The sequence below is a fragment of the Oryzias latipes genome, chromosome 23 (assembly GCF_002234675.1).
Source record: "Oryzias latipes chromosome 23, ASM223467v1".
Classification (NCBI taxonomy): domain Eukaryota; kingdom Metazoa; phylum Chordata; class Actinopteri; order Beloniformes; family Adrianichthyidae; genus Oryzias; species Oryzias latipes.
The window spans coordinates 20,098,636-20,111,286 of NC_019881.2; the positions used below are offsets into that span (position 1 = coordinate 20,098,636).

The window sequence follows — 12,651 nt, forward strand, 5'->3', positions numbered from 1 at the left end:
ACGGCGCTCTGCTGGCACCGACGTTTCAAACAAGGCTTCATTGTGCCGTGGCAGGAATGCCATGAGCGGGAGCGCGCTCTCAGTTTTCAAAGGCGCCACGCTGGGCTGCAGAGAGCACTCATTTAATTAAGTCGATCATGAATCATTCCGGCTGACGGCTGATCGCCCGCTTCCAGATGTGCGGGATCAATGCGTCGCCCAACAGAGCGCCGTATTGTGCTGCGCTCAGGTGAGAACACTAGGTCGTATTGTGCAACGGCGGAGTCTCCGCATGACAGCGTGGAGCAGCTGGAGAGCGCCGCGCTTTTCAAGCGCTTCATCAACCCACTATGTTTCTTGGACGCGGCGCTCTCACCGCCATCCGCAAAGCAAAACATGCTACTGCTCTCCTTTTGTTTGAACAAGTCGGACGCGCTGGGTTCTCCTCGCCGTGCTCTGGGTGCAGGTGGGGCTGGAGCTGCAGCTGCTGCTGAAACATTTCCACCGGAGCAAACCGCTCTGGCTGATGATTCAGGAGCCTCAGCCGCTCCTCAAAAGCAGCGACTCAAGGCTGCCATCTGATGGCCGGTGAGCAGAACTGCCCTCCGCAGCCCCTCACTCTTTCCTCAGATGCCCCAGTGCCTCGCCTTCTACCCCTCATGTAACTCGAGCACAATCCCTTCTCCACGTCATTTTGGTTTGCCGACTAATAAACTGTGAAATGGATGAAAGCAAAATCAGACGGCCTTAAAATCCAACTTTCTTTTAATCCCCCCCCCTCGGATAATCGCGCCGCGGCCCGGCCAACTTTAAGCCCAGGCTCAACGGAGACGGAGCAAACAAAAATAATGAGGAGCGGGATACCAGGGCAAACAGAGCAGGAGATTAGAGCGCTTTGAGGCCGGCCTTCGATTTCATCTCACGGCTCGTTTGTGGTGATTTCCCCAAAATGAAACCATTTGCCCTGGTCATCGCCGCTTCTGATTGGACGTGTTGATTCTCTAAATTACAGTTGCTGCCGTCATACACTTTAAAAACAGATTTTATCCTCCGGTGTTTACATTGAACCAACCATAATGACATTTTTATACTGAGGTGCCATGTGTTCAGTTTTTTTTTACCCAAAATAGAATTTTCTGACCTGGACATCACCATATTTACAAACTGGTCACCGAGCGAGAGGTTTATCTAGCCTAGACCAGCCTGTATCTGTAAATGACCAGAGGACATATGCTGTTAAATGAAGGTTCTCATTTTTCCAGGTAAAAGGTCAAAAACAAGTCTTCGGCTGACAGTCCCACTCCAATCCTCCTCAGGTTTCTTGTAAAAGCCTTCTCAGTGATCTTTACATTATGAATGTGTCGTTTTTAGCCAAAATTTAAAATCCTGTGCCATTTCCTTGGACATAGTTTCTGCAGAGCGGCAGGAGTTCATTAGAAATTCACCTCTACATTTGGGCCGCGCTGTTGAACAGGAATAAGGCCGCCGTCTCTTCCCATTCCCCTTGCTGAGAGCTCGGAGCGGGGAGCTTGTGGCCCCGCCCACGCTACTTTCTACGTCTCGAATACGACCTTTATCTTTCGTCTGCAATTTCAGCAATTTGAATACATTTTAAGTTTCTCTATATTTATCCTCCATTGTGAACACGTTGCACCATTTCCATTAGAACGGGTCTTCCATTAACGTCAGACGTCATTGCAATGGTAAGTTTATTTATTTTTTTGTCTGATTGTACAAAAGAAAAAGAGACCTACACTACAGCCAACTATAGAGACTGTTGAAATTCTTTGTAGTTGCCATGGCAACCGCTTTCCACACCAGTGGTAGTCAAATGATTGGTTTCGTGGAGCTCTGGATGGAGCGCCTCTCTTCTTCTTCTTCCTCCTTTTACCACTTTCCGTTCCCAGATTGAAAGTTAATCAGGAGTTGTCAAATGTTGCCAGGTTTTTTTTATCTAACCACTGGAAGCAGGTTACAAAGTTAAAAAGTCAGATTTATGGCAGAAATGTACACATATGGTGGTGTAGCGGGTTGTAAGTAGTTCCTGGTTCAAATCCTGGCTTAGTCCTCTCTGTGTGGAGTTTGCATGTTCTCCCTGTGCATGCGTGGGTTTTCCTCCCACCGTCCAAAAACATGCTTCAGAGGTTGAGTAGTGTCTCCTAATTGCCCCTAGGTGCGCATGTGAGTGTGTGTGATTGTGGCCCTGGGATAGGCTCCAGCAACCCAGTGAAGCAGGATGGATCAATACATATGCAACCCTGTTTATATAAAGAAACAACCTTAATTTTATTTTATTTTATTCATTGCAAGTGTTAGGGAGTGAGGTTTTTTTTTTTTTTATAACCCCGAAAATTAGATTTTCTTAAAAAAAAATATTTTATTAACTTAACTGTTAAACTGAACAACTTTAACTTTGTGTTTTGATCAATTTGTGGATTTTTGGCAAATGTTCTCGTCAAGTTTTGATTTGTTTCTCGTTTTTAAAGTCTTCATTTGTTGAACGCGTTTGATTTAATGTAAAATCAAACGTTGAAGTTCCTCAAATGACCACTAGAGGCAGGCTTCAAAATGAAGCACACTTCCAACAACCTTTAGGATATTTATTGTGAAATTCTATTTGATCAGATCCTACATATTGATAAATTGATTATTTCTGATTGGCAGTTGTTCGGATCTTAAGGTGGACACAAAATAAAATGGACTCGCCTGTTTTCTGTGAGTTGTTGAGATGGGCGGAGTAAACTCGTTAATATGCTGGTTCCATTTCAGGCGTCGTTTCTGCCTTTCACAATCAGCATTTGTCTTTGGGATTAAGTGATGGGAACTGCAGTGTAGGATGGATGGATTTAGAAAACAATAGTTCTAGTTTAAAAAAGAAGGTTTTTAAGGAATTGTACAAATTCACACAAATGAAGAGCCCATTCAGTCACAATTTATTGTCAATATTTGATAGTTTCTCCTTCTCTAACTCACAAAAGATCAATTAACAATTGCGTAATTCTGCACAACATCTTGAAACACATCTTAGAAACATTTGTAGGAAACTGTTGCATTCTGGGGGCGCCGTCTCTTCAGAGAATCCTCATTTTTCTTGGCCCGGTCATTTTAAATGAGCCGTTTTAGGCGTCTCGTTCTCCCCTCATCAGAAAGTGTTGGTGGCCTCGGCTGAGGTGAGGGCAGAGCGAACCCGGTGACCCCGGCCAGCTCAGAGGACGGGAGCAGCCCTCACATCCGTAAGGAGAGCACTTTTTGAATTATGTAGTGTTTGCGAGGCGAACGCACGCCTGAAGAGCTCGATCCAGGCTCCTTGTAACTGTTGCCCCGGCAACCAGCCTTAGTTTGCAGATTCACATCCCAGCTGTGGCTTTCTGGAGGATTTGGGTTCATGAGATCGAATTGAGCTTTCAGGTCAGAGCGCAGACAGCCGACTGTGATTTACTGCACAGTGGAATTATGGGAAATGGTCCTGGCGGAAGGTGGTGGCCGCCTGGATGCTGCTGCTGCTGCTTTTGGGACCACGAAGACGATTGGTCTTCCTGATGGGAGGTACCGGCGCGCAGCGCTCTGACGCGCTTTCATGCCCGCCTGGAAGTGGGAACGCTGGCCGTCCGTCAAAAACCCACCAAATTCTGCAGTTGCACGCAGAAAGACGAAGGAGCGAAGCGGGTCTGTCAGCGGCAGGCCGTGATGTGGTCGGGTGTGAGGTCCCGCTGACCTGGCCCCTCTGACGTGCCGCGCCCCCGCGCTGGCTCTGGCCTCCACCAGCAGAGGCAACACGATACTTAAATCATTCATAATTCCCTCCTTCCCTTTGCTTAATAAAACATGAAGATAGATGGCTTCCAAGAATTTTCCAAACCGAAAAAGGTTGGTTTGGAAGCAGAAGGTGGGGATGGGCCTACATGCTGCGTATTGTAGCGGTTTAACGGTTTTCTGAGCTTCAATCTGCCTGCAGATGGCTGCGGCTTCATGAAAGCAGAAGTTTATTTTCATCTACAGCACAGAGTCGATCTGCTCAAACGAGCCTCTATGCTGAATACCTGCTGCTTCATGAAGCTACCGTGCATGTTTGGACTTCTAAGACGAGCCGAGCTTCTCCAAAGCCCCATGGAGGGTCTTCAGGTCCTCCCTCATCTGGCTCAGAGCGCTCTGGATCCTGGCCGGCTGGTCCAGGACCTCAATGCTGCAGGTGAACGGGTCGTAGCGGACCGCGAAAGGGCGCTGGATGTTGGCAGAGTATCTCCTGCAGAAAAAGATGTGGGTGTAATTCAAACACCAGTTTTGTGAAAGAAGACAAAGGAAAAAAAACTGATTTTAGCTTTTAGCATGAGGAAAAACGACTTTTCTTTTTTTTTTTTGAATTAGCAAAACCTTTAATGCCTGCTGGCACCCACGTTAAATGTTGCTTTCAAGATGTAGAGATGTGAACTTCCAGCAAGCTCTTTCCTGATTGACAGGTGGTTGCCATGGAAACTCAGACCGATTCACCACTTCCTGACATCTTTCTCAAACATAGCAGGGGAAAAAGGTCACTGCATTTCCTTCATTCTATCGGAGCTGGAAGTAAACAGTTTTCTATAAGCGACATCACACAAACTCAATCCAGTTCTCATATGGTTCAAAACATGGAATAGTGATTTTTTTTTTTTTTGACTAAATCATAATAAATAATCTGGTTATTTTGAGAAAAGTAAAAAATAGAGGCTGAGCACCTGCTATCTTTTGTAATTTGTGACGATATCAAGGGTCCAAAATGTCGCCTAGATGGGAGGATTCGTAAAGCAAGTTTTTCCTCATCAGGACACACATTTTTCCTAAAACATATATTTGTTTTTATTTGCTAAAATCTCTTAGTGTCCCTGGAAAAAAGAATATTGAGGAACTTCCAAGTTAAAAATAGAAGAAGAAAAAAAACAAATATGGTGGTAACAGCATTTTTTTCATTTAAAAAAAAAAAATCACACCCTCACGTGATCTCTGCTCTCTAGTTTTATTTTGTTATGCTTGCTGCCCTCTAGTGGACTAACCAAGCAACAACTACCTTTGGTTTTGTTTTTTTAAACTGCTAAAACAGATTCATGTGATCTGTTTGGACTCTTATTTTTTTTTGCACCATTTTCCTCTGTTTTCAGGAAATTCTAAAGTAAAATCCCTCGTAAAACGCATAAAACTTCATCTCTGATAATAAGAAAGGAGTTGTGTGGAGTTGAATTTCCCCTCTGATATGTTAGTTTTAAAATAGAGAATGAATGCTAATTTCTATATTAAAATAAGAAACACATGATTTTTATGACGAGCTGAAATGGTACCTGCACTGAAAAAATGTAAAAAAAATTAACTATATAAATATGTTTTAAAAAGATGAACTTACTGAACCACAATTTCAAATCAATATGCGAGTTTTGATTATTTTTTAGGTAAATTGTAGCAGCTCTTCCTGGTTGACTTCCTGTAAAGCAGGAAGAGCTGAAAAGCCTTAAATGTTATATCTATTTAAATCAAAGTGGTGATAATTTTATACATAAAAAGAGGGCCTACATGTGAAGAACGAAATCAGAAAATGAAATATTTTACTCTAAAAGTCTGTTTGAAACATACAGGGGAAAAAATAAAGAATTTAGGGATTTATTTATTTAGGGCTTTTTTTTTATTTTATTATTTTATTTTTATTTTTTTACTTTCCAACGTGTTGAAGTTTAGTTGTGCATTTACGCAGCAATGATCATCATGGTGTCTGAAATGATCACCTCAGCTTCATCTTTGCGTCCTCAAAGCTCTCGGACACAAAGTAAACGGGCTGGTAAGTTTGGTCCTGATACGGCTGGACCGCCGCCTCTTCTGGGTCGAAGGGTTTATACTCCGGCTCGTTTGACAAAGCGTACTGCGGATTTAAAAAAAAAAAGATTTTGGGAGCTCATGGGTGCACCAAAACAGCCAAACATTTGGAGAGGACAAGAAGAAACTCACAACGAGCTCTCCGTAAGAAGAGAGGAGCCCGGCGCCGTAGGCTTTCACCGCTCCGTTCTGCTTGCAGAGGCCGAACTCTACCGTGAACCAGTACAACTGCAGGAACAGAACCAAACACAAAACTCTGGTTGTTCTGGAGACAATGCCGTACCTGGCGCGACCACTAGAGCGTGAAAGCGCAAAGTTCAGATGCAGAAGTACGGTGGCCCAGAAGGGTCATAACACATTAACTTACCTCACAACACATTAACTCACAACGGAAGTAAAGCAGCAATTGAAGTGCTTTTATTCTGAAATTTGAGCGGCTCACTACCTAACAGGAAGTAAGTAACGTCACAGTGAGCTGTGGAGGGAGCATGGTTTTTCTACAAGAGAAGATAGCAGCAGTGTTGCCAGATTGGGCGGTTTTGGTTCTAAATTTGCAGGTAAAAATGGCTTTGGCCGGGTTTGCATAATTTGGGCGGTTTTAGGGTCTGTTCGGCGGGTTTTTTCCCTCATGAATATATACTAGCGGACTACGTTAGGCCGTGTGGCTGTTGAACTTCTATGTACTGAAGCCCAGTGAACGCACCAGGCAGAGACGCTTAACCTAGCTAAGCTTAACCTTAGCTTAAGCTAACCTGTTGTTGGGGGGGATGCAACGCCCCGCCTCTTAGAAATTGTGTTCTTTAAAGCCTGACACTGCGGCTGCGTGTAGGTAGGAGGAGATACCAGCTAAAGTTATGGTCCGATCGGTGTCTGCGTTTATCAATCCTTTTATTATTAGTCTAAACTATCTTTTATTTTGAAAAATCATCGGATCGGGTGCTAAATCAGTCCAGTAGGGGGAAAAACCCAACGAAAGCTGTGTATTCTTCTTTCTCCTGATCTAATAAAAGGAGGACAGTATTGAATATTTCTTCAGCGGACCGGCCTTCTTTCATTCATTTTCTTAACCCGCTCTATCCCCGCTATATGCTGCTCTTTCTTCCATGCGCAAGGCCGGAGCGCGCCGACTATCGTGTCAACCTATGATGACCGTATTTTGCGCTCTCTGTGTAGGATACACTGGAGGAACGCGGGGGGAAACAACTCAGATGTGAACAGGTGAACAGGTAGAGAGGAAAAGCAGGTAGAGAGGCGGGGGAGGGGCTTTGGCTTCAAACTGTCAGAGAGATGCAAACACGGCGTCAGATTTAGATGCAGCTTTCCCTGCAGGAGTTGAAGCAGAGACTTTCCCTGGGATGATTTTATGAACTCAAACATGGAAACATGATTACCAAGTAGAACTCTCCAAAATACTAAACCCCATCTCTCCACATTCTTGGTGTCTAGTGTTGCGGAGTGGGTGTGTGTGTGGGTGTGTGTGTGTGTGTGTGTGTGTGTGTGTGTGTGTTGGGGACCGCACGTGCCTCTGTGAGAGGAGGGAGCGGAAGAAAGGAGATGAGAGGAGCGTGCGTTCAGCGAATGAGAGGGGCGTGAGAGCGGAGGGAGGAGTGTGCGTTCATATTGTGTGTGTTTAGAGGAAGGAGAACCGTAATAAAGAGAAAGTTTCTGGCAACACTGCTGCTAGCTGCTCCTTTAGAAAAACCATGCTCCCTCCACAGCTCACTGTGACGTTATTTACTTCCTGTTAGGTAGTGAGCCGCTCAAATTTCAGAATAAAAGCACTTCAATTGCTGCTTTACTTCCGTTGTGAGTTAATGTGTTGTGTTGTGAGTTAATGTGCTGTGTTGTGAGTTAATGTGCTGTGTTGTGAGTTAATGTGCTGTGTTGTGAGTTAATGTGTTGTGTTGTGAGTTAATGTGTTGTGTGTAAAGTTAATGTGTTGTGTTGTGCCCTTCTGGGCCACCATACAGAAGGATTTGTTTTGTTGAAATCAGAAAAAGTACCAAAAACTCAAAATTCATGAGGTAAAATCCTTGTTTAAAATATAAAGGTGGTGCAGTAGGTCAGGATTTGATAACATCTTATTTCTGATTGTCATTTTTTTTAACAAAAAGAATCATTTGACTACAAAAAGATCAGAAAAAATATCAGGGACATACAAAGTAACCTAAAGTGAGTCAGAAAAGTAAATAAAGTGAAATCAGGATTTCAAAATAAGTCCTAAATGAAAGTATAGTTTAGGAGAATTAAGTATAAAGGAATTAAAGGGAAAATATTTAGAGTACAAGAGAAGAAAATGTTAAAATTTTACCGTTGAGAGTTTCTCGATGTCTTCATCTGAAGCTCCAAGTGAGGCGAGTCCGATCTCCTGAACACGTTTAAAACAGAATACGTTAATAAAACGACATCTTAGCTTGTTTTTTTTTAGCTCTGTGTGGTTTAATCACCTGAGAAAACTGCGCGAACTCTTTATTCGCCAGCATGGGGATGTGGCCGAGCAGTTCATGGCAGCAGTCCCTGTTGGAGCAGGGAGAACCGGGTCAGAACCACAAGCAGCTGATGGGATGTCTGACCCAAACGGAGCTGAAGGGGACGACCACTCACGGCTCGGGGGAGTGCATGGGGGAAGACGGATGCCGGATGTACTGCGTGCACTGAAACACCCGGAAGGCCAAGCTGGCCAGGAAATCTCTGGCTGACAGCAGGCCGGCGGCGGGACGCAGCTGGAAGCCGGTTTTTTCTAAAGAAGGTCAACGCAAAGTTAAGGTTCAGTTTGATGCACTTATCCTCTGTATTAGAAACAACCACATTTTGTCATAATTAAGAAGTTTTTTGTTTTTTTTTTTGGTCAAACATTTTATTTTGAAATCACAAAACAGGATATCTACTCCTTAAGAGTCTTAAAATATCGTTATCAATTGTAACTTTTTACACTTTTTTCCTCACAGCCTACATGATTTACTGAACCAAAAATAGAGATAGAGAACCATCTTTGTTCTTACTTGGGTCACTAGTATTATTATTATTTAATGCAACAAATGATCCATTAAGACAAATCTATTACGTTTAAATTTAGAATAAACTTTACAATCTGGTTTTTCCCTCCACTTTAAGGAGATCCCAGGACATGCTCTGTATAAAAAAAAGTTAATAGAAAATGCCAGACTGCTTCTCTGCACGTTATCCCTGCCATTCTGTTGCCATGGCAACCACCAAAGAGGTCGCTAACGTCGGGAAAGGAACTTTTACTTGAGCATGGATGAGTGTGACGGCGCACAGTTGCAAAACCACGGCTGGCATTTCTGCCTTTTTGGTTGTTTTTTTAAATCACTTCTTTTTCAAAGTCACACACACGTTGTTCAAAACAAGCCTGAAGCTGAACAAATTGTTTGTTGTTGTCGTGGTAACGGATATTGATGTGGCGGTCTTCTTTGATGGATACTAAGTAACATCTAAACACTTTACTTTGTCGCAGCAACATAAGAATGACAAGGCATATTCTTCACCTCCAGGAGAAGAAGAAGAAAAAAGGAGACCTTAATGGATGCTGCCACTGTGAGTCTCCATCATCCATGGCTAACAAACATCAGTTTTTCAAACGTCACAGACTTTCTGATGCGTGTTTTTTTAGTCTGAGCTGAAGTGTTTGTGGACCTTTTAGGAAGGCAGACACGTCTCTGAGCTGCGGGATGCGCTCCTTCCCGTAGCCGCACTCCTCCTCCAGCTGCTGCAGGCTGTCCAGGAACTGCCTGCAGGCCGTGCTGGGGTAGACGCTCCGCAGCTGCTGGTACACCTGCTGCCTTCAAACGCAACAACAACACGGTCACTGCCTCTGCCGCTCATGCTGTAGCCTCACCATAAATGTCATGTTCGCACCAGGTGGAGGTCTCCTCCGCTGTGTACTCCACCGTGGGGAGCGGATCTCCGCTGCAGGAGACGGTTTGGTTAGGGAGGAGCGCACAGAAGCAGCTGCTTTATCTTCCTTCACTTGAAGCTGGTACTCACTGTTTGTATCTGAAAGCCAGCTCAATGATGGCGGCTCGTCTTTTTCTGTATTCTGAATCATTATAGCCCTGAAAAGAAAAGAAAAAAACGTTAAGGGATTTCCAAAACTTTGAAACTTGAGGGATTTCTTGACCTGGACTCACAGGATGGCCGTGGTCCAGGTCTGGATCGAATTTGGTGATCAACACGTTGCATCTGTCGAGGTCTTTTATCTGCTTTGGGAACCAGGGAACTGCATTGTGGGTGGAGATCAGCAGAATGTCAGAAGCTCTACGGTCCACATCAGAGTTACGGGGGGGGGGGGGGCGGCTCACCCTTTTCCTCTGGATAGGAGCGAACGTCGTCCGCCACTCGCTTCAGCGTGTTGAGGAACACGTCCAGGTCGGAGCTCTGAACTTCACACCTCATGAAGAACTCCAGGTCAGGCCCGTTGTTCTTCCACTTCCTACCCGGCCGGCTCTCGATGTGGAGAAGTTTGGCTTCGAACGTCTGGGTGGAAGTACGACCACAGGTGGAAGAATGTTTCAAAATAAAAGCTTTTCTGCAGAGTTTGTAGATTTTGAACGGCGTTGGCGTGGAGAGTATGCAAAAAAGGCCGTTCCCCTGCTGCGCGAATGTTGTGAAAATGTAATATATGAATCGTAGGCAACAAGCCGAACAAAACAATATGAGATAATTATAACAAATGAGGAATGTGGGTTGTGATTAACAAGAAAAAACTCTGTTGCCATGGAAATCCAAAAGTTTACTTTTGCCCATTCTTATCAAAAATATTTGGATGTGTTCGTCCCCCTTAAGACGACCAAAAAATTAAATGGTTGCTAAGGAAATAAAATTAACAGAAAGTATTACTTCATGAATTTGTCAGGAGCAGGGTTAGCCTCCAGGCCATACGATGACGCTTTTAGCTTCAACTCTTTAGTTTATCTGAAAATGTGTTGTGTTTGCACAAAATTAAATATTTCTGAATTTAGAGCTTTCTCTAGTATTTTCTTTATTTTGGGTTCTTTGGTTTGGTTTAAGAATTAACTAACTAAAATGTGTAAACATTTTAAAGTGTTTGGTTTTAACAGTTCTTGGTGTTCTGTATGCAAGATTTAAGTCACCTAGTATGTTTACAATAAGCATAAAAGAAACACAAAACATAGAATTTTTGCAAAAATACAACAGAAAATAATGTAAATGTAAAATTTGGTAAAAGCAGATTTAGGACTTACTTCAAATATTTTCCCTGCTTTGAAGAATCCCGCGTTCTTCTGGCCGCTGAGCGCGAACAGCACATTCAGCGTGACTTTGCCGTCCTTTTCCTCAAAGACAGAACCATCTCCGAGGCGCGAGGGCCCCGGGGAGCCCGCGGGGGCGCAGGCGCGCTCCCTGCGCGCGTCCTCGATGAGGCTCTGCTTCCTGCCGCTGAGCATCTGCGCCGCTCCGTCTGTCTTCATCTGCCCGGTCTGCCTCGCTCGCGCGCCGGTCGTTTATGGGCTCCCCCTCCCTCTGCCGCTGCAGGTTTAAATAAGCCCCGCCCCCAGCTGCTGCCTGTTTAATGGAGATTTACGTCACGAGGTACGCCGACGCTCCATTATTTAACAGTTAACAAACTAAATCGAGTCAGAAAAACAACAATTAAGCTTTGGAAGGTTTACGTTTTATTTATTTTTTACCCACAATGCATCTCAATAATTATCAATTGGCAGTTCAATTTGCAATATGAAAATAATAGTAATAATAATAATTTGCATTTAGGTTCCAATAGAAAAAAAAAAAAAAAAAAAAATTACATTTTTTTAAGTAAAGTTTAGTTTAAAACTAAATGAAACATTATAAATTGTTGGGTTTTTTTGGGGGACCATAATTTAAATAAAAATGTATTTTACTACAGTCAGTTTGTTACATAATTCACCCAAACCAGCAGGTCTGCAACCTGATGCCCCGTCAGCCTCATGCAGCTCCTTTGGGTTGGAAAAAAAATGCAAACAATTTATTTTAAATTTAGTTCATTGAGTTTTGTGTTTGGATTTTCAACATGCCAGATAACTGACTAAAATGAAGGTAAAAGGTGTCAAAGGGTTTATTATTATTATTACAATATATTGAAAGCACATACATTTTTATTTAAATTGTTCACTTTTAGTGTTTTAGGCTGTGGCTGTCAGCATTCTTTTTACCCGTTTAGTTTAAGATTTTTCAGCATTGCACCCAGATTTTTTGTTCAGTGATCTCTGGGGTATTGCATATTTTTTTAGTTGTTGGATTTCCTTTAATAGTTTTATAAAATTTGCTTTGCAACGATGCACTTTCTTTGCAAATGTAACATTTTGAGGCACCTTTTTGTTAAGGAAAAGCCTTTAAAGGCAGTGTTTTCTCATTTACAACCTGTTCAGCCAAAATTGATTCAACGTTTAGAAGTATTTTTTATCATTTCTTGTTTATAAATTTTTTTAGTGCTTATTATATTGCTTTATACTTCATCAAAGGTCAAACCTTATTTTTGAAAAAGCACTTTTCACGCTATGAGCAGCTTAACATGCTTTAAAATTGAAAACAATCTTTGTGGTTTCAGTGTCATCTTTGTTTTTTAAATTAATTTAATATTGTCAGTGTTTTTATTTTATCTCACATAGTTAATTACATAAATCTATTTAAATCTACGGTAATATATTTGACTGTTTTTTGTTCAGTTTTATTCAGTTCCTGTTCAGTTGTGTATTTTAAAGCCTTTCAAACATACATGTTTACTCTTTTTCCTCTAATTTGTAAATAAAAGACATAAATATAATCTGGATTTCAATAACAAGAGGAAACATTCATTGAAAAATTGTCATAAAGTAAAAT

General features: G+C 42.5%; 1 protein-coding gene across 1 annotated transcript; it reads right to left on the reverse strand.

Annotated features, from left to right (window-relative positions):
- Window positions 1-2,895: 2,895 nt before the first annotated feature.
- On the reverse strand, window positions 2,896-11,277 carry th2 (tyrosine 3-monooxygenase-like). Its single transcript, NM_001305402.1, is given in 12 exon segments — window positions 2,896-4,222; window positions 5,727-5,860; window positions 5,947-6,042; window positions 8,126-8,182; window positions 8,262-8,331; window positions 8,419-8,554; window positions 9,469-9,614; window positions 9,691-9,741; window positions 9,820-9,887; window positions 9,963-10,051; window positions 10,134-10,308; window positions 11,037-11,277. Coding segments are annotated over 12 exon segments (1,413 nt in total). The 5' UTR covers window positions 11,262-11,277; the 3' UTR covers window positions 2,896-4,056.
- Window positions 11,278-12,651: the final 1,374 nt, after the last annotated feature.